General features: G+C 42.9%; 1 protein-coding gene across 3 annotated transcripts in view; it reads right to left on the minus strand.

The window, feature by feature from the left end:
• AK5 (adenylate kinase 5) overlaps positions 1-20,725 on the minus strand; it is a 254,392-nt gene that overhangs the window by 21,199 nt on the left and 212,468 nt on the right. For all 3 annotated transcript variants that reach the window (XM_044944833.2, XM_006068419.4, XM_006068418.4), the window contains exons 11-12: positions 13,477-13,640; positions 10,752-10,868 (exon numbers count right to left, since the gene is read on the minus strand). In XM_044944833.2, coding sequence (XP_044800768.2) covers positions 10,752-10,868; positions 13,477-13,640 — 281 coding nt within the window. The remainder of the gene's footprint in view (positions 1-10,751; positions 10,869-13,476; positions 13,641-20,725) is intronic.

The raw sequence follows: 20,725 nt of genomic DNA on the forward strand, positions 1-20,725 counted from the left end.
GACACGACTGAGTGACTTTCACTTTTCACTTTCACGCATTGGAGAAGGAAATGGCAACCCACTCCAGTGTTCTTGCCTGGAGAATCCCAGGGTCGGGGGAGCCTGGTGGGCTGCTGTCTATGGGGTCGCACAGTCAGACACGACTGAAGCGACTTAGCAGCAGCAGCATGCTTACCCATATGAGCTACAATCTCTGTGTTCAGGGGTTAGGAATGCTCAGCTCCTGGCCCCAAGGCCAAGGAAGAAATGGATAGACAAGAAAGTGAAGCGGTGAGCTCTACCATGCTTCTAAGAGGCTCACTGCACAAGGACAGTAGCTGGAAGCAGCCCACAGGGCCAAAGGGTAGGGCTTGGAGGTGGTTGGGGTGGGGGGCGGTGGTGCAGAGGGAGTGTGCAGAATGACTGAGGCATGGGTATATCCAGCCTTATCCAGTAGGTAATAAATAAATTTGTTCCTGAATGAATGATAGTGATATGATCAATAGCATGACTCTCTCCATCTCCCCATCCTTCTTAAAGTCTTCTTTTGCTTCTGATGCCTCTGGAAGACACCAACCTTGTCTCCACTACCAATCCCAACTCTGGATCAAAAGGATCTGTTGTTCCCTTCTGATCTGGCAATGTAAATGAAGTCTTACTGCTCTACCATGGAAAGCCCTGGGAGGGATGGGAACAAAGTCAGGGTAGGGGAGTACTTCAGGACAACACACACAGTTATAAGTTGTCTGTGTTGTTCCATGATTTATCTTCCCATTCTGAAGGAAGTACTTTAAGGAACAGAGTAGAAAAGTTCTCCAAAATCTAAAAGGGTGAAATAAACCTCTGGGACATGTCATCTAATTTTTCTGACTTTATTAATTGGAAGAAAAAAAAGAGCATTTGAGCAGTATGAAAGCTGGGTGAAAGTTTAGAAGACAATGACCTGTGTCCACCAGCAGAGGGCAAGCTTGAGAGGCAGGCTAGGGTTTAGTTACAGAGTTTGGCTTTTGGAACAGTTTCTGGCTGGGGTTGTGTTTGCAGACTAGGCTATTTTTCTTATTGTGGGGGTTTTCAGGCACTCGTGGGGACACAAAAGACAATTCCTGGACTCATTTAGGTACAAACAGAGATTATGTGTGTCTGAGCAGGATCTGACGATAAATAAGTGCAGGACAGAGAGGTTGATTCCACCCAGAAAGTATGGGTCGTGGAACAGCAGTTCAGGCTTCATCTGGGAGCTTGTTAGAAATGCAGAGGCTCAGGCACCACTCCCAACCTGCTGAGTCTGCATTTTAAGAAGATCCCCAGGTGATTCTTCACAAAATAAGACCTTGAGGTAAGACCTTGCTCCACCAAGCCATTTCCTCCTGCCAAGCCTGGGGTTAGACCTGACCTGTCTCTCCTGGAGTCAGCACTCTCTTCTTAGATAAAAAGCTATCAAGCAATCATTCTTTTTGAAAATGGCCTGTATAGGTTTTAAGTTTTAGAAGTGTTAAGTGAAGTGAAAGTCGCTCAGTTGTGTCTGCCTTTTTGCGACCCCATGAACTATACAGTCCATGGAATTCTCCATGCCAGGATACTGGAGTGGGTAGCCTTTCCCTTCTCCAGGGAATCTTCCTGACCCAGGAATTGAACCAGGGTTTCCTGCATTGCAGGCGTATTCTTTACCAACTGAGCTATCAGGGAAGCCCTAGAAGTTTTAGGTTTACGTGAAAATTGAGCAGATAATACAGAGAGTTACCATATATTTCTCCCTCTCCCTGGTTTCCCCTATTATGTCTTTCAGTTCAGTTCAGTTCAGCTGCTCAGTCGTGTCTGACTCTTTGCGACCCCATGGACTGCAGCATGCCAGGCTTTCCTGTCAATTACCAACTCCTGGAGCCTACTCAAACTCCTCCAGGGGCTCTTTTGGACCCAGGGATAGAACCTGTGTTTTCTACATCTCTTGCAAATGGCAGGAAGGATGTCCTAATGAAACAATACTGAAATGTTAACTGAAGTCCATAGTTGACACTAAGGTTCATTCTTTGTGTTGTGTATTCTATGGGTTTTGACAACTGCATAATGTCATGATCCCACATTATAGTAATGATATGTAATAGTTCCACCCTTCTAAAAATCTGCTGGGCTCTTTCTATTTAATTCCTCCCTCTCTCTCCTCCCTAACCCTGCAACTACTGATGATTTTACTGTTCTATAGAATTGCCTTTCCCAGAATATCACATTGTTGAACTCATACGGTGTACAGTCTTTTCAGGCTGGCTTCTTTCACTTAGCAATGTGCATTTAAGTTTCTTCCATGTCCTTTCACAGTTTTAGAGCTCATTTCTTCCACTGATGCTTTTAATGCCTGAAAGTTTTTGAAAGATTTGAATGAAACACCACTTAATTATTTTTCAGAATGCTTTGGTATATTCCTTTAGAAAGTTCCTTGGAGTAGCTTTGCCTCTTTTTCCCTGGACCATGGTTAGCCTCTAATGTCCCACGGGTGGGAGGGCAGAGAACTCAGCCCTTGTCTGGATGAACCACAGAGACTTACGGACAACTCCATGTCCCCAGTGCCCACTCCCCTGCTGGCTCCCTGGAGTTCTGCCCCAGCAGCATGGCGTTCTTCATGGTCTTTGGGTAGTCAGAAGACCCTTATTAGAGCACACATGCCCTTGAAAAGGCATTGAGATGTGTAAGAACATTTCGGCAGCTGACATATTGTGCCGTCCCGCTAACAGGGGAGGAAATGGAGGCCTACACAGGTCAACTTGCCCAAGATCACTGAGGACTAGTTAGTGACAGTTTTGAGTCTGCGTGTAACTCCAAAAGCTTGGTGACTTCACCCTAGTGGAGGGTGCCAGAGACTTCAGAATGGGACTCAAGCCAGATGCCTGGTGGGCTGAATGGAGCCGGGAGAGGAGGTGGGGTGGGAAAAGAAGTGGACAGTGTCAGAGGCCAAACTTGCTCGTGCTGTTTCTGGGGCTCTAATTGGGATCAGCACTCACTCTGACTGAGAGTAGCCCACCAGATGAGGATGTCAGCTGACTTGTGATGATAATTTCAGCAGGTGGCGCATGAAGAGGCATTTACCCTCCCTTCTCTGCCAGGGAATGGCAACCTACTCCAGTATTCCTTCCTGGAGAATCCCTTGGACAGAGGGGCCTGACGAGCTGTAGTCCATGGGTTTGCAAAGAGTTGGACATGACTGAGCAACTAACACTTTAATTTTCAGGGCTTCCCTGGTGACTCAGATGGTAAAGAATCCACCTGCAATGTGGGAGACCTGGGGTTTGATCCCTGGGTCAGGAAGATACCCTGGAGAAGGGAATGGCAACCCATTCCAGTTTTCTTGCCTGGGAAATCCCATGGACAGAGGAGCCTGGCAGGCTACAGTCCATGGGGTCTCTAAGGCTTGGACACGACTAAGCGACTAAGCACACATCAACAGAATCACTGACTCTGTAGATGAATAGTGTTATGAGACAGTTAAGAGCAGTCAGGCAGAGGGATATACTATCATTATCCACACATCCAGGAAACTCATCTTTGTAGTCAGGCTAAGGGCAGAATCTCAGCTAAGAACCTCCTGGGAGGGAAAGGAAAGAGCTAACCCATACATTTACTTCTGTTAATATGTGTTTAGTTCGGCTGATGTAGAGTAAATGTTGAATTAACATAAGAAAGCATTTCGTTCTCACTACAGGGAGTCAGGCTGAGTACACACTCTCCTTAAGATGATAATAATCTATAAAGTGGGGATAATAATATCTCTTGAACATAATTGTAAAGATTAATATAATGATATAGGAAAAGCATATAGTTCAGTTCCTGGCACATTTTAAGTGCTCAAAAAATAACAGCTATTATTTAGATAGTTATGTATTCTGTATGACTTTAACTGTATGAGAATAGGTAGAACCAAGGCAGGAAGAACAGACAACAGGTTATTTCTGGGTGGTTAGTTAGTCTTTGTTTTACATTTTCCTGGATTGTCTCATATCTATATAATTTCTATTTCTATAGTCAGAAAAAATACATATAATTTTGGAAAAAAATGGTAACAATTTATTGAACACCATATGCAGGCATATACATATGTAAGGCACATTTCAAGGATTTCATCCAATCTTCCCAGCAAGCACTGAAGCTATTTTCCTGTTTTTAATTGAACTATAGTTGACATACAATATTATGTTAAATTTCAGGTGTACTGCATGGTGATTTAATGTTCATATACATTATGAAGTGATCACCACAGTGGTTACCATCTGTCCTCATACAAAGTTATTACAATATTACTGACCATATTCTCTATGCTGAATATTACATTCATGTGACTTATTTATTATATAGCTGGAGGTTTATATAATCTTTACCTATTGCTTATTTTGGGAGAAGGCAATGGCACCCCACTCCAGTACTGTTGCCCGGAAAATCCCATGGATGGAGGAGCCTGGTGGGCTGCAGTCCATGGGGTCACTAAGAGTCGGACATGACTGAGTGACTTCACTTTCACTTTCCACTTTCATGCATTGGAGAAGGAAATGGCAACCCACTCCAGTGTTCTTGCCTGGAGAATCCCATGGACAGAGAAGCCTGGTAGGCTGCATGGGGTCGCACAGAGTTGCACACGACTAAAGCGACTTGGCAGGCAGCAGCATTGCTTATTTTGCCCATTCCCCCCACTCCTTACCTTCTGGAAACCTCCCATTGATTCTCTGTATCTATGAGTTTATTTTTGTTTCATTTTGTTTGTTTGTTTGTTTTGATTTCACACATAAGTGATATCCTACAGTATTTGTCTTTCTCTGTCTGACTTATTTAGAATAATAATCCTCTAGATGTATGTATGTTGTTGCAAATGGCAAGATATATTTTTTTTGGTAATGGTTGGAGGTATTTATTTTCTTTTTTAAAAAACAATTTTAGTTATGTATCTATTTTTGGCTGATCTGGGTTTTTATGGTTGCGTGGGCTTTTCTCTGGTTGTGGTTGAGTGGAGGCTCCTCTCTAGTTCGGGGCACGGGCTTCTCATTGCAGTGGTTTCTTCTGTTGCAGACTGTGAGCTCTAGAGCTCATGGGCGTCAGTAGTTGCAGCGCTGGGCTCTAGAACACAGGCTCGGTAGCCATGGTGCAGGGGCTTCGTTGCTTTGTGGCAGTGGATCTTCCCAGACCGCAGATCAAACCTGCGTCTCCTGCACTGGCAGGCAGATTCTTTACTACTGAGCCAGCAGGGAAGCCCAGCTATTTTCAATCTGTATTTTATAGAGGAGGAAATTGAACTATGTATAGTTAAATGACTTGTCATGGACATATGAAGCCAGGCTCTGAATACAGGTCTGCGAACACAAAGTCACTATAACCAGGAGTTCACAAATGTGGTGAGAGATGGGGATGGTGGTTAGAAACCCCAACTCCTCATATTACCTCTCTTTCTCTTTCACACACATGCACGCACACACACACATACCCACACAGACAACCTTCCCTTATGCTTTGCTGGATACTAAAGGCACAGATATTTAACTCATTGGGGGTAAAACCAGGCTTGGGAACAGAAGATAGGGTGGTAATAGAGGAATCACATGCAGACTTAGCCCTAAGCTACGGACATGAGTGAGCATTTGGCCTTTAGTACTGTCATATAGCCAAGCAGATCCTCGAAGGACCTGCCTCTCAGAGCAATAACCTACAGGGATGCAAAAGCATCAGCCTGACTAACTAAACTGGACTTTTTTCAGCAACAGATGGTCCCAAGCATCAGGCACATCAGTCTCTGGGATATAGAGGGGCTGCTGAGATGTTTGTGGGTTGGGAAACCATCCACAGGCCTGAATGGGCTTCAAACAGAGTTGCAGGCCTGACCGGTACACACGGAACACTCACTGTGCTCCCAACCAGGCTGATTACTCTGAATCTCTGGGGTGAAATTGTTCATCTGTGTTTGTCTTTGCCAAATTTCAAATGAGTTGCTTGCCGGTAATTTGGAGGGTGCTGTACAAATGATGGGGTCCCTTCAGGGCATAAGTGAATCAACAGCAGCTCATTCTGTGTCCGTAGCATCTTTGTTCGTCTGGTCAGGTTTAAAGCAGGTGTTTGTTTTGGAGGGCGGCATGTGTTCTCTTCACATGAGCTGATTTGATATTAGAATCTTCTAAATTCCTGTACCCAGGGACAAATCAAGATCATGCTTAATCTTGGTGAATTTGTGCCGGCAGAATGTGGAAGACTGTCTTCATTGACATCTCACTTGAAGGTTGTCGGCCAGGGCACTTGCATATTTTAGCAATGGCTACATGAATTTTAGCATTGATTGAAACTACCCACTTATCACGTTGGTGACTCTTTCTCACTCCTAAGTTCTAGTTAGGAGTGTCGGTGTCTCTCCTCTGACACTTTCTAAAACCTGTCTGAATGGGGCCCACAGTGGGGAAGGAAGTTTTGCTTTACATCAGGAAGACTGTATGAATGATTTGAGTTCTTACTTACCAGTTAGAAAAGTTAGGAGAATAAAGTAAGAAAAGAAAGGAGAATAAAGAAAATAATTTTGTTGTTTGCACACAGTAGTTGACAAAAAAGATGCTTATTTTTACCCTACATCTTATTTATCACACTTGGCCATTTGGGGGTTTCAGAAGAAAAGTCTACTACCACTGAGAGCAATTAAAAAGAAGACATTGAAAAGGATGTTTTCCCCAGCACTTCCAAGCAAGTTCATGACCTGTCCTGACCCTCCTAAAGACCCTGTTAGGACTTTTGGACCTTAAGTTCACAGGCAAGGTCAAGGGTGAAATATCCTGGTGGGGTGCAGCCATCTTGAAGCCTGAACCTCAGTCAACATTGCTGATGGGTGGCCTTTAGCACTCATCCCCCCTCCCCACTTTTAAGGTTTTGCTCCCTTGTGTTTTAATGTTTACAAAATGGCCAATCCCCACTCAGCAGGGAGCCCCTCATGGGCCCAATCACACCTTCCTCTTTTCTGGATTTCTCCTCACCCCTTGGATTTACACAGACCCTAATTCTGAAGTGGTGCAGGAAAGATGTCTTTATTCCTGTTATTCAGAGAGTATTCCCAGGAGACTTGTTCACAGCCTAGATGCTGGCTGCTGCTGCTGCTGCTAAGTCGCTTCAGTCGTGTCTGACTCTGTGCAACCCCACAGACAGCAGCCCATCAGGCTCCCCTGCCCCTGGGATTCTCCAGGCAAGAACACTGGAGTGCGTTGCCATTTCCTTCTCCAATGCATGAAAGTGAAAAAATAAAATGAAGTCGCTCAGTCATGTCCGACTCCTAGCGACCCCATGGACTGCAGCCTACCAGACCCCTCTGTCCATGAGATTTTCCAGGCAAGAGTACTGGAGTGGGTTGCCATTGCCTTCTCTGAGATGCTGGCTAGATCAGAACAAACAAAAAATGTAAGACAGTCCACAGAAGACTTAATATTGTTCAGATGTTAAGATCTCAATACTGCCAAAGTGATCTACAGGTTTAACACAATCTCTATCAAAGTTCCAAAGGCTCGTTTTGTTTTGTTTTGTTTTGTTTATAGAAATAGAGATAATTTTGCCCTAAAATTCTTGTGGAATCTCAAGGGACCCTGAATAGCCAAAGCAATCTTGAAAATAACAAAGTTGGAGGGCTCACATTTCTTGATTTAAAACCTTATTACGAAGCCACAGTAGTCAAAATAGTGTGGTACTGGCATAAAGTCAGTAATTTAGATCAATGGAATATAACAGAGAGGTCAGAAATAAACTCTCGCATATATGGTCAAATGATTGTTGACAAGGGTACCAAGACCATTCAGTGGCGAAAAAAGTCTTTTCAAACAACAGTGTTGGGACAATTGTTTATCTACATTCAAAGAATGGAGTCAGGACCCTTATGTTATACCATATACAAAACTTAGGTCAAAATGGATTAAAGTGCTAAATGTAAGAGTGAAAACTACAAAATTCTTAGAAGAAAAAATAGGGGGACATCTTCACGACACTGGATTTAGCAATAATTTCTTGGACATGACACCAAAAGCACAGGAGACAAAAGCAAAAATAAGATAAATTGGTTTATATAAAAATTATAAACTTCTGTGCATTAAAGGACACAATCAACAGAGTGAAAAGGCAACCATCAGCTCAACAACAAAACCCAAACAACACAGTTAAAAAATAGGAAAAAGACTTAAATAGACATTCTTCAAAGAAGACATATTAATATAAATGGCCAATGAGCACATGAAAAGAGGCTCAGCTTCATTAATCATTAGGAAAATGCAAACCAAAATTACAACAACACCCATTAGGATGGTAACTGTGAAAAAAACAGACAATATGTGTTGGTGAGGATGTGGAGAAACCGAAACTCTTGTACACTGTTTGTGGGAATGCAAAATGGCGTAGCCTCTATGGCTGACAGTATGTACGTGTATGTATTGATTCCTCAAAAAATTAAAAATAGAATTAGCATATGATCCAGCAATTTCACTTCCGTGTATATACCCCAAAGAGTTGAAAGCAGAGTCTTGAAGAGCTATTTGTATACCCACGTTCATAGCAGCATTAATTACCACAGCTCCAAAGCGGAAGTAACCCAAGTAGTCATCAATGAATGCATGGATAAACAAAATATTACTCATCCTGAACAAGGAAGGAAATTTTAACATATGCTATAACAGGAATGAAACTTGAGGACATTATGCTAAGTGAAAAATAAGCCAGTGACAGAAGGACAAATGTGTGGGATTCCATGTATGTGAGGTACATGGAGTAGTAGCCATTTCATAAAGACAGAGAGTGAACAGTGGTTTCCAGGGACTGAGAGGACAGGGAAGTGGGGAGTTACTATTCAAAGAGTGTAGAGCTTCAGTTTTGCAAGATGGTAAAAGTTCTAGAGATTGGTTGCACAACAGTACAAATACACTTCACATGTCTGAAGTAGACACTTAACATTGGTTAAGACGGTAAATTTGATGTTCTATAAGCATGCAGAACATGGTAAAATATTACTGTGATTTAAAAAAACACTAGAAGAATCCTCCCAATTCCATTTTGTAAAAAAAATAAAAGTAAAGTTAGTCACTCAGCTGTGTCCAACTTTTTGCAATCCCATGGACTGTAACCCACTAGGCTCCTCTGCCCATGAAATTTTCCAGGCAAGAATACTGGAGTGGGTTGCCATGACCTTCTCCAGGGGATCTTCCTGACACAGGGATTGAACCTGGGTCTCCTGCATTGCAGGCAGATTCTTTACCATCTGAGCCACCAAAAAAACCTGAAATGATCCTCCTAACATCATTTTGTAAAAAAGTGGTTAATTATATCAAAGTCTGAGCTCTTAAAGTAGTTTGTTTGGTGGGAAAAAGCTCATTGGAATTCTGGTGTGTGAATTCTAATGAACTACCTGGAACTGCCACAGGCCCAGGCTTTGCACACAAATCTGTTTCTCCCTGCTCACTCCTATCTTGACTAAGTCTCCTGAGCTGAGAGGAAGAAAGTCAGCCCCGGGGGTCAGGGCCACACTTGCCAACTAGGACAGGAAAGTTTTTCTCTGATTCTGATTGCAAGTAAGAAATGCAAGGGAGGGTTAGCAATTGTCCTGTAAGTATTTAGATGCCATCTAAGGAAATTAAAACAGAGGCTCAAAAGGAGGTTACAGTAACCCCTAGGAGACACAAAGTACAATTCTTCTCAATCAACGCTGAAGTTAGAGGTAGATGGAGATGGGCCCCCAAACCTTAGTCCTCCCAGTAGTTGCTACTTACCAATGAGTAGACTAGCTGTTTGACTGTGGGCAAGTCACTTAACCTCTCTGGGCTTAATTCATCACCTTTACCATGAAGAAATACCCCATTCTCTATCTAAAAGGTAATTAAAATGTATCAAAGGAAATTATATAATAAAATATTTTTAAAACTAGTCTAAAGAGATCTCTATATAAATATTAATTCTTGTAGGCTCTGGAGTCTTTAACAAATGGGGACAGTTGTTTCCCTCTTGTTTGCACAAGAGGGACAAATGAGAGATAATGTATGTAGAGTGTGTAGCACAGGACTCAGCCCAGAGTAGGTTCTATAAATGATAGGAGCAATATTTTTTACTTACTGCTATTCTCCTGTGAGTGGCCTCCCAGTGAAGGGGGTGGGCCTTGGGCATATATCTGATTTTGCCTGTCCAGGATCTGTTCTCCCTTCCTTCTTCTTAGAGCATCCTATTTGTCTTCAGGTAATTCCCTTCCCTTTCTCAGTCTGTGTGGTTCAGGTGTGGTACCCATTTTCCCTCCTTTACTCTCATCTTTGCCCTGGTCCTCCAGGCTGAACAGGATATCCCTGGATAATCCACAGTGATTAGTTCAGTGACAGGCCCAGGACCTGATAATCCAGGATAATGATACAAAACCCTGGGTTCTTTTTTTTTTGCTAGACCCACTGGAGAATAGAAACATGTTTGTGATATCACTTAGATGATAGAATATGATTCTAACAGGAAGAAAATGAGGCCAATGCAAAGAAAGAAAATCCAAGAAATGGACAAAGTCAGATGACTGACAAATGTGAACACATGAATCCACTAAAGTGTGAACTACCTTTGGAGGTTTTAGTTACTTGAACAATAAATCCACCACAGCATCCCCACCCTCCACGCACCCCCCACCCCCGCTTTTTTGCTGAATTTCTTCCATTTATAATAGAAAGCTTTATGAATAGAATTGACAAACTTTGCCTTTATTCCCTCAGCTTCCACGATATCCCCTATTTGTCTTCTGGGATGATCCCCATAGCAACACTCACCCTACGTCCAAACTCTTCTCCTTGCTTGACTTCCCGAGGATAACCGTCAATCAGGAAGCCCTTGGTGTTGCTGAGGCTGGCCACCATGGCCTCCTTCAGGAGCTCCAGAATGATGCCCTGGAGCAGAGGGAGAGCGGTAAGGACCCAGACTCTTCCACAGAGCAGCACTGGAGTTACCAAAGTTCTCCCAACCATCCCATCATGGCAAGGGGGAGAAATGGACTAGTTAGATTAACAGTGGATAGCAATATCCTGTATTTCATCAACTATAAATCTCAGCCCCCCACCACCCAATTTTAATGTCTATGGAACTGGTAGGTATTTTACAATCAGTACTGGGTCAAAGTCTGTTGATGTTTTTTCTTACTGGTAAATTTTAATGTTTAAAGTTTTGGGGGGTTGCCTAAAAATAATGGTATCTTAAATTAGGTGAAATATGGTACTGTATTTCAAGCAGTAGCACTCCTTGAATTAGGCCCAATGGAAGTTTAAAACTAGACAAAACATGGTATAAAATTCAGTGTTGATTTTTTTTCCCAGTAAATATTTTGTAAAATTTGACATGACATGCACTGACTTCAGTAGACATGAAGCAGCATTTTCTAGCAATATCACTTTGTTAAAAATTTTGATTTAACTTGTGCTTATAGAAAACAAGGAAGCTACCAGCTGCCCAAATGGGGGAAACCCACTGTGTTCTCTGAGTCCCTGGCTACCTCTGACTTTCAGCAGGGGCTGGGGAATGCAACTTTCACACAGAGCAGTCAGAATCTACCCCTAGATAATAATGAGTTAAATCCTCATGCAGTTTATATTTAGTGAAAATAGATACTAGATGAGCAAGTAAATATATAAAAATAATCAGAGAAAACTACTAGGAACAAAATTAAAGCAGATCAGAAGAAGCAGATTGTTAGAGGTGCTGTTTTTAGATGGGATATGCAGGCCTCTTTGATAGACTGTGATATTTAAGTAGAGATCTGGATGAAGTAAAGGAGCAAGCTATATGCATATATGAAAGAATTTCACTCAGGCTGAGGAAATCGACAATGCAAGGGCCCAGAGGCAGGAGCAGTCTGGCCTGTGGGAGGAAGAATGGGGGTGTGGGTTGTGTGAGAGGAAATGTGAGAGTCATGGAAAAGAGCACTGGAGAGCAAGCTGGAGTCCAGAGCCATGGGAAAGTCTCTGGATTTCCTTCAAAATGTGGTGAGGAGCTGCTGGAAGGTTCTGGGAAGGGGGATAAATGTTTTTAAGAAATCACTCTGGCTGCTGTGAAAAGAGTAAACTGTAGGGGAAAAAGAGTGGGCAGAAGGAGGCCTGTTAAGAGGCAACTACAGGACTTCCTTGGTGGTAGAATGGATAGGAATCCGCCGGCCAATGCAGGTAACATAGGTTTGAACCCTGGTCCAGGAAGATTCCACTTGCTTTGGAGCAACTAAGCCTGTGCGCCATAATTATTGAAGCCTGTGCGCTCTAGGGCCTTTGAGCCACCGCTACTGAGGCCACATGCGGCAACTATTGAAGCTCGCATGCCTAGAGGCTGTGCTCCACAACAAGAGAAGCCTCCGTGATGAGGAACCCAAGCACTGCAACAAAGAGCAGCCCCTACTCGCTGAAGCTAGAGAAAGTCCTCAAAAAGCAATGAAGACCCGGTGTAGCCAATATAAATAAACAGATTAATAAATACATCTCCAAAACTTAAGAAAAAAAGAAAAAGAAAGAAAAGAGACCACTGCAGTGGTCTGTTTCCTTTTTGAGAACCATTCTGGCTTCCAGGTGGGAAAGAGACTGTAGCTGGTTAAAGAGGAAGCGAGAAGCTCTCTTAGCTAATACGGGCTGCACTGCCCATGCCCTGACTCCAGAGCCTACTGTGAGTTAGTCTGGAAGGGATGAATGTTTTATGAAACCCATGGCATGCAGCCTCTCAGATATGGATAGTGACTTGAAAACAAAAAAAAGATAAATAAAAGGGATATTCTTCAGCTACCCAAGAAAGATAACAAATTTCATGTTAATGCCATTATACCTCTCAGAATGAGACCAAGACATTATTTTCTGTTTTTTCAGAAGGTTCTAAAGTCCTTTGGACTGCAAAGAGATCAAATCAGTCAATCCTAAAGGAAATCAATCCTGAATATTCATTGGAAGGACTGATGCTGAAGTTGAAGCTACAATACTTTGGCCACCTTATTGGAAGAGGCAATTAGTTGGAAAAGACCTTGATGCTGGGAAAGATTGAGGGCAGGAGGAGAAGCAGGCAACAGAGGATGAGATGGTTGGATGGCATCATCAACTCAATGGACTTGAGCTTGAGCAAGCTCCAGAAGATGGTGAAGGACAGGGAAGCCTGGCAATGCTGCAGTCCACAGGGTCGAAAAGAGTTGGACACGGCTTAGCAACTGAACAGCATCAAGTAATTCTAGATCTAGGTTCTGCTGCACCAAGATCATTTCTGCTTTGAAGCTTTTAACTCTAAAGCAGGGACCAATTTTAGGAAAAAGTATGAAACAGGTTACATTCAAGGGACTGGCAGAGCAACAAGACAGATGGAACCAGGGCCTGGGCAACTTGGTCAGGCAGATGGGCCTCTGCTGTGGACCTCCTGCTTGCTTCTGGATTGTTAAAAGAAACAAAATACAGCATTATCCTTTTTGAGTTTCTTTGTTTCTGAAGCTAGATTAATGGCAACACTTCCAGATCTCTCCCAAAGGCAGCTGTTGCTTACTGAGGGCACCAGCTCTCCACGTTCCATGATGTCTCTGATCAACTTGCTTCTTCCAGATTCTGATGACAGCTCATTCTGCAGGAGCTCATCAGTCGAGAGATGTGTAAATCCATATTTTTCCGCCAGCTTTCCACACTGTGTGCCTTTGCCAGAGCCTGGGCCACCTAGAAAAGAAGTCATGGATCAGACATCCATCCCGAACCTGGTGCCCTGTTCAGGGTTGTAGTCACACAGCGAGCAGGCTTCAGTGCTTGATCCACCAGTGTGGACTGAGCCCTGCTGATCTCCTGGGGGCATGTCGGGAGCCATGGATACAGTGGTGAACAGGACACTGACCTTGCCCTCAAAGATTGTGTCCATGGAGGGCAGAGGGTGTTACAGACAAACAACAGCAGTCACTACAGGTGGTCTAGTGGGGAGGAGTGCAGAGGGCGCAGGCGAGGGTCCACAGTCCCAATTTGGTGGACACTCTCAGCAGATAAGTTTCCTGGGGCGCTGAATCTGCTCATGCGCAAAGCAGGGATCACGGTGCCTGATATATGGTGACCACTCAACAAAGGCTGGCCATTACTTTTTGTTTTTGTAATTCAGAAAATAATGCAAGCAATTTTAATTTAATCTAGAGACTACTTTATTCACAAATATTTAGATTAATAGCATTTTGCTACATCAAATGAAGAGTACAGCAGTTTGGATAAATCCTGTCACAGAAACAATTAAGACCCACTGTGACTAACTTTGGGAATTAGGGTGTTGCACCTAAACAAGCCACAGTCTTTAATTTGTGGTTATCAGTCATTACTTTTAAAATCAGTTGTTTTCAAATTTATGGTTAAATTTGAAAACCATAAAACCAAAGAGGCAAGGTAAGAGGGAAAATTAGGAGTTTGGGATAAACATACACACGCTAGTATATATAAAATAGATAACCGACAGGGACCTACTGTATAGCACGGGACCTCTACTCAATGTTTTATAATAACCTATAAGGGAAAAGAATCTGAAAAAGAATAGACAAATATATATGAAAACGGAATCACTGTGCCGTACACTTGAAACTAGCACAACATTGTATATCAACTCTACTTCAATAAAAAATTGTTTTCACCAATGTCATATATTAATGCATATATATGGAATCTAGAAAGATGGTACCGATGAACCTATTTGCAGGGCAGCAATGGAGACAGAGACATAGAGAACAGACTTATGGACACGGAGGGTGCTGAAAAGGAGAGGATGGAATGAATGGAGAGAGTAGCGTGGAAACATATACACTAACATACGTAAAGTAGATAGCCAGTGAGAACTGGTTGTATGACTCAGGGAACTCAAACAGGGGCTTTGTGACAATCTAGAAGGGTGGGATGGGGAGCAAGATGGGAAGGAGGTTCAAGAGGGAGAGGACTTATGTATACCTATGGCTGATCCATGTTGATGTATGGCAGAAACCAACACAATATTGTAATTATCCTTCAACTAGAAATTAAAACAAGATTTAAAAAGAAAAAAATTGTTTTCATTTTTAAATCATCATAAAGTTATAGATGAGTTATGAGTTACAAAGAACTTTCTGAAACATTTGAGAATCAGCTTCCAACCTGATGCCTCATTGTTACAGAACACTTTAAGGTCATTTCCTCCAGACAAGGAGCCAAACACATCCTCCTACATAACAATATCTTTGGACCTTATTCACATGTCAATGGAATTGTCCCAACCATCTCAATAATGTCTTCTGAAGCCAATGGGTCAAGTTTAGAATCACGTGCCGCCTTTAGTTGTCACGTCTTTCTGGTCTTCTTCCATATGGGCCAGTTCCTCTGTATTTCATTGACACTTTGGAAGATTATAAATAGTTATTTTACAGAATGTCCCTCAGCATGAATTTTTCTATTGTTTTCTAGCTACTAATACTCAGGATCTCCCATATTCCTTTGATGAACATTACATCCTGATTCTTTCCTTGTCTCCCCCACCAAGTTCAACTAGTTGCTAAGTTGCAAGATTTTACACCTTAAAAAATATTAATAGCTAACTTTTGCCAAGTGCTTACTGTACTGGTCACTGTTCTAAGGGCTTTATGTGTATTAATTTTAAGTAATCTTAAGAGAGGCAGACATCGGTGTTATTTCCATTTTACAGATGGGGAAGTAGAGTCACAAAGAAGTTAACTGCCTTAGGTGGCATGGGTAAGTAAATAGCAAGCCTAGGACTTGAAGCCTGAACTCTGGCTCTCAGAGGTGTTCCTTCCTCGTTTGGCTGCTGCATCTAGGTTTACCTGCCACGTTTCAGGCCCTCATGCTTTTAGTGCACAGCAGGCATCCTGCCTCTGTGTGGGGCAAAGGATGAGGCTTTGGGGTCCAGCAGACCCATAAGCAGGATGATTTGCCTGAAAAGCATGTCACTTCCCAGCTGCAGAGCATTCTGTGGCTTCCCTTTCTCCAACTGCTTAGAGTGGCATTTGTAGCTTCTAGGCGCTAGTTCCATTCAGCCTCTCCAACTTTTTTCTACATTTCTTATCCTCACCCAACATTGTCCTGTCCAACCACAGACTGTCTTTTCATCAAGACATACTTAAAAAAAAAAACACTTTTCTAATTGTGAGATAATTGCAGATTCACATTTGTAAGAATAATATAGAGAGATCCCATAAATCCTTTACTGTTTTCCCTAGTGGTGACATTTCCCACAACTACATCACATCACAATATCACAACCAGAATATTAGCACTGATGTAATACAGAAGTAGAGCATTCCCATCCGTGCCAGAGTCCCTTATGCTGGCCTTTTATAGCCACACCCACTTCTCTCTACACACACAACCCCTCCATCCTTAACCTCTGGCAACCACTAAATCTGTATATAATTTTGTCATTTGGAGAGAATTGTATCAGTGGAACCATAGGCATCAAGATATAGTTTTCCGATGTGCTTTTGCTCTTCCCGTCCTCAGCCTGGATGGCTTCCAGTTTCTACTCTATCAAGATTCTCTTCATCCCATGGGTCTGGATCCAGTGTTTCCCCCTTCCAGCAGGAATCAGCCTGTCCACCTCACCTCTCCTTGGGTGAGTGATGTAACCCCCACTTGGGTGCCCTTGGCCTGTCTTACCCTTGGTCTAGATCTTCCACTAGACCTTCTGCCCCACAGCATCTACACAGTACCTGGCCATGGTAGGTGCTTCTTAATGCTTGGAGGATTTCCTGGTTAAAAGGAAATATGTAATGCCGAAATATCAAACATTATTGAGGTTTTAGCGTGGTAGTCAGCGCTTACAACTTGTTCTGTAATTTTTCTGTCTGGGCTCTCTTCATATACAAAACTCCTTTCTCGGAACAACTGGCAACAAACCTCTTGAGGGGCAATACTTGTGGCCCTTCATCTGTGGAAGGGCCTCTCACTCCCTCTCTTTTGCCTTGGCAGCGAATCCAGGAAACGTCCATGCTTTGACTTCTGCTCATTTGTAGAGCTGCTCTTGACCAAATGGGAAGGGTTTGGAGCGCTCGCTGTATTGTCATGGTGGCCAAGATGTACTAGGAAAACAGCAATTACAGAGGCTCGAAAAAATAATGCAGACCACTTAGCAGGAGAGGCTGATTGCCAGCTGATGCTACGTTTGCTCCCAGCACCATGACTCCTGTCTCCTGATACAACAGAGATGGAGAGTGGGAACAAGGGAGGGCCACTCTTCGCAGAAGTGCTTCCAGATAAGGAGGGAGGGAAACAAAGGGCCAGGCTCTGGCAGCAGCCACGGGGGCTTCTGTGGCTGGATTTACCTAGAGACTCTTTCTTGAGGATGGCTGGAAGCCAGTCATGTGGAAAAAGATATTTTCAGCCTTGGCTTACAGGGCAAAAATGCTGCATTTCAATTATTTTTTTCTTTCAGCATCTTCCTAATTTGACTATTATAATTTTTGTTCCTCTCAAATGTTATTTAATAAATCTTGACACAAAGGCAATTAAAACATCTTCAGCTCAAATTAACTACAGCTGTGTGTGAAACAGCAGCCGCTGCTCCAGTTAGAAACCTTTCGTGGGAGCAACAGCTGCAAATTCTTAACATTCTTTGGGCAAATGGGGCAGGCACAGTGGAATTTTAAGTAATCTCCACAATGGTTTGATTTTTCCCGTGGCTCCAAACCAGGGAACAAAGTGATTTTTATTACTGCCGTGAAGGCACCAAAACTGCTGGGAGATGTAGGAATTTTCATAGGCTGTCACTGACATTTCTTTGAGGCCTTCACTTATGACACTGAGATAAAAAACAGTGGAGCCTTGATATCCCTCCAGGATAATTTGTTACATGAGGAAAACTCTTCTTAAGTGATTTTCACATATCTGAACAAGTGGGCTGCATTCTCTCTTGATGAGATGACTGACGGGAGATGGGCAGCTGTCACATTATTGTCATCCCACTGATTTTTCCTGTATCATTATTCAGGCTTAATCCCTGAACAAACGGATGCACAATACTGCATGGTGTGATTCACAAAGGCAGCCTGGGGTAGGAGGTTCCATATTAAAAGTGTCTTTCAACACTTTTAAAAAAAGAAAAGGTGAAACATTTTTATTCTCAACCACCAATGTAATTCAAAGGAGACAGTATTCCACAGGTTCTAATGTCATCAGCAATGTTCTTTAGGCCTTCAAAATCATGGCAGATGGTGATTGCAGGCATGAAATTAAAAGACGCTTACACATACACATTCCCATCTCACCCCAGCCTCAGGGTTTTTAAATCTCTTCAGCACCAATGACCTTCATTACTAACCCAATTTTAGCTCCTCTTTGATGTGGCTGAACCTAGAAGTGCATCATTACTTGGGTCTGTCCTCCCACCCTGCTCACATCTTGCTCTCCCTGTCTCTTTTCCCTTGACCTCTGATTGTTTCCCTGGTGGCTCAGATGGTAAAGAATCTGCCTGTAATGCAGGAGACAAGGTTCAATCCCTGAATCAGGAAGATCCTCTGGGGAAGTGAATGGCAACCCACTCTAGTATTCTTGCCTGGAGAATTTCATAGAAAGAGGAGCCTGGCAGGCTACAATCCATGGGGACATGACTGAGCGACTAATACTTTGACTTCTCAACTTGTCTTCTGTTCTCACTGTGACCTCAGCTAGTTGGTCTGTTCCCTTGGGGCTCTGTTTCCTGACCAGCTGGGTTCCAGAGCCATTCTCGTAACTCTGAATCTTTTATACCCTTTGAATTCCACTGTGACTGTGATGAGAACCACCAGCCTGCTCTCTGCCCAACCTACCATTTACTTGACTTGCATCTACTCTGGGTTGCTAAGGGTTCCCCAAGAAAGTCAGAGCCAACTGGGTTTATATCTAACTTCATAAAAGCTCTTAATACTTCTTGACAGATATATTCCTCTTTTGCTGATACCAAATCTGATGTCCACAGATAGATTCTAATATATCTCCCCATTGTCCTCATATCCTCAAACATATTTTCATTCTTCTCACTTTTAATAGGCATTTCAGTCCTTCTATTATTCACTATTAAGGTGAAGATTATCTTCTTTCCTCAACATTTTCACAATGTGTATCTTTATCCTTTGTTCTCCATCTCTCCTTTCTCTCATTTGGAAGATATTATACAACTATTTGGGCTTCCTAGGTGCTGCCAGTGGTAAAGAACTGACCTGCCAATTCAGGAGACATTAAGAGATGTGGGTTTGATTCCTGGGTTGGGAAGATCCCCTGGAGGAGGGCATGGCAACCACTCCAGTATTCCTGCCTGGACAATCCCATAGACAGAGGAAACTGGCGGGCTATAGTCCATTGGGTAGCAAAGAGTTGGACACGACTGGAATGACTTAGCATACACACAAACAACTAGTTAGCTCTAAGAAAAGTTATGACCAACCTAGATAGCATATTCAAAAGCAGAGACATCACTTTGCCAACAAAGGTCTGTCTAGTCGAGGCTATGGTTTTTCCTGTGGTTATATATGGGTGTGAGAGTTGGACTGTGAAGAAGGCTGAGTGTGGAAGAATTGATGCTTTTGAACTGTGGTGTTGGAGAAGACTCTTGAGAGTCCCTTGGACTGCAAAGAGATCCAACCAGTCCATCCTTAAGGAGATCAGCCCTGGGTGTTCTTTGGAAGGACTGATGCTAAAGCTGAAACTCCAGAACTTTGGCCACCTCATGCGAAGAGTTGACTCATTGGAAAAGACTCTGATGCTGGGAGGGATTGGGGGCAGGAGGAGAAGGTGACTACCGAGGATGAGATGGCTGAATGGCATCACTGACTCGATGGACATTAGTTTGGGTGAACTCCAGGAGTTGGTGATGGACAGGGAGGCCTGGCGTGCTGCAATTCACGGGGTCCCAAAGAGTCGGACATGACTGAGTGACTGAACTGAACTGAACTGAAGGCTAACTTTTCTGCTTTGGCTCTCATAGCACTTCAGCGTTTTCTGTCATAGTGTTTTCATAGGATATAGTATCTATCTATTTATAGTTTACTTAAAGTCTGTCTTCCATATTAGACTCTATAGGACATGGGTATACTTTGCTTACCACAGTGCCCCAGCATAGTGCTTGAAACACAAATGTCTACCATATTAATGTCATCTACTTGTTTTTCTTTGTAAATTTTATTTTCTGTGTTTATTTACATGGCTGCACTGGGTCTTAGTGGTGGCACTCGGACTCTCAGTTGCATCATGTGGGATCCAGGTCCCCAACCAGGGATTGAACCCAGGCCCCTGCATTGGGAGTGCAGAGTCACAACCATTGGACTACCAGGGATGTCTCAGGTGTCTACTTTTTAATAATGGCTGAAATAGTAAATAACTTAATGATGAATGGATCCTCTCCTCCTGCCTGCTGCAAAAACTCAATCTTCTTTCTTGTCCACGTTAAATTTACTACTCTGTTAGCACTATCTCTTCTGTGAACAACATACTTAGTTCTTCCCAATCCAAATAAAAATATTTCCACCATCGTCTGTATGTATGCTCTAGTTGTCTCCACATTCTTTCCTCTTTTTTTTTCTCAGTAACCTGAAACTGCCCAATTCAATTTCCTCCTCTTTTATTGACTCCCTAACCTCCTGCAAGCTACTCTGTTCTCTCATTACTCTCTGAAATTGATCTTTTAAAATTCAACAGTAAGAATGTCCCTGGTGGTCCAGTGGTGAAGAACCTGCCTTTCAACGCAGGGGACTCAGGTTTGATCCCTGGTCAGGGAATTAAAATCCCAACATGCTGAGGGACATCAAAGCCCAAGCACCACA

The sequence above is a fragment of the Bubalus bubalis genome, chromosome 6, assembly GCF_019923935.1.
Source record: "Bubalus bubalis isolate 160015118507 breed Murrah chromosome 6, NDDB_SH_1, whole genome shotgun sequence".
Taxonomy (NCBI): Eukaryota; Metazoa; Chordata; class Mammalia; order Artiodactyla; family Bovidae; genus Bubalus; species Bubalus bubalis.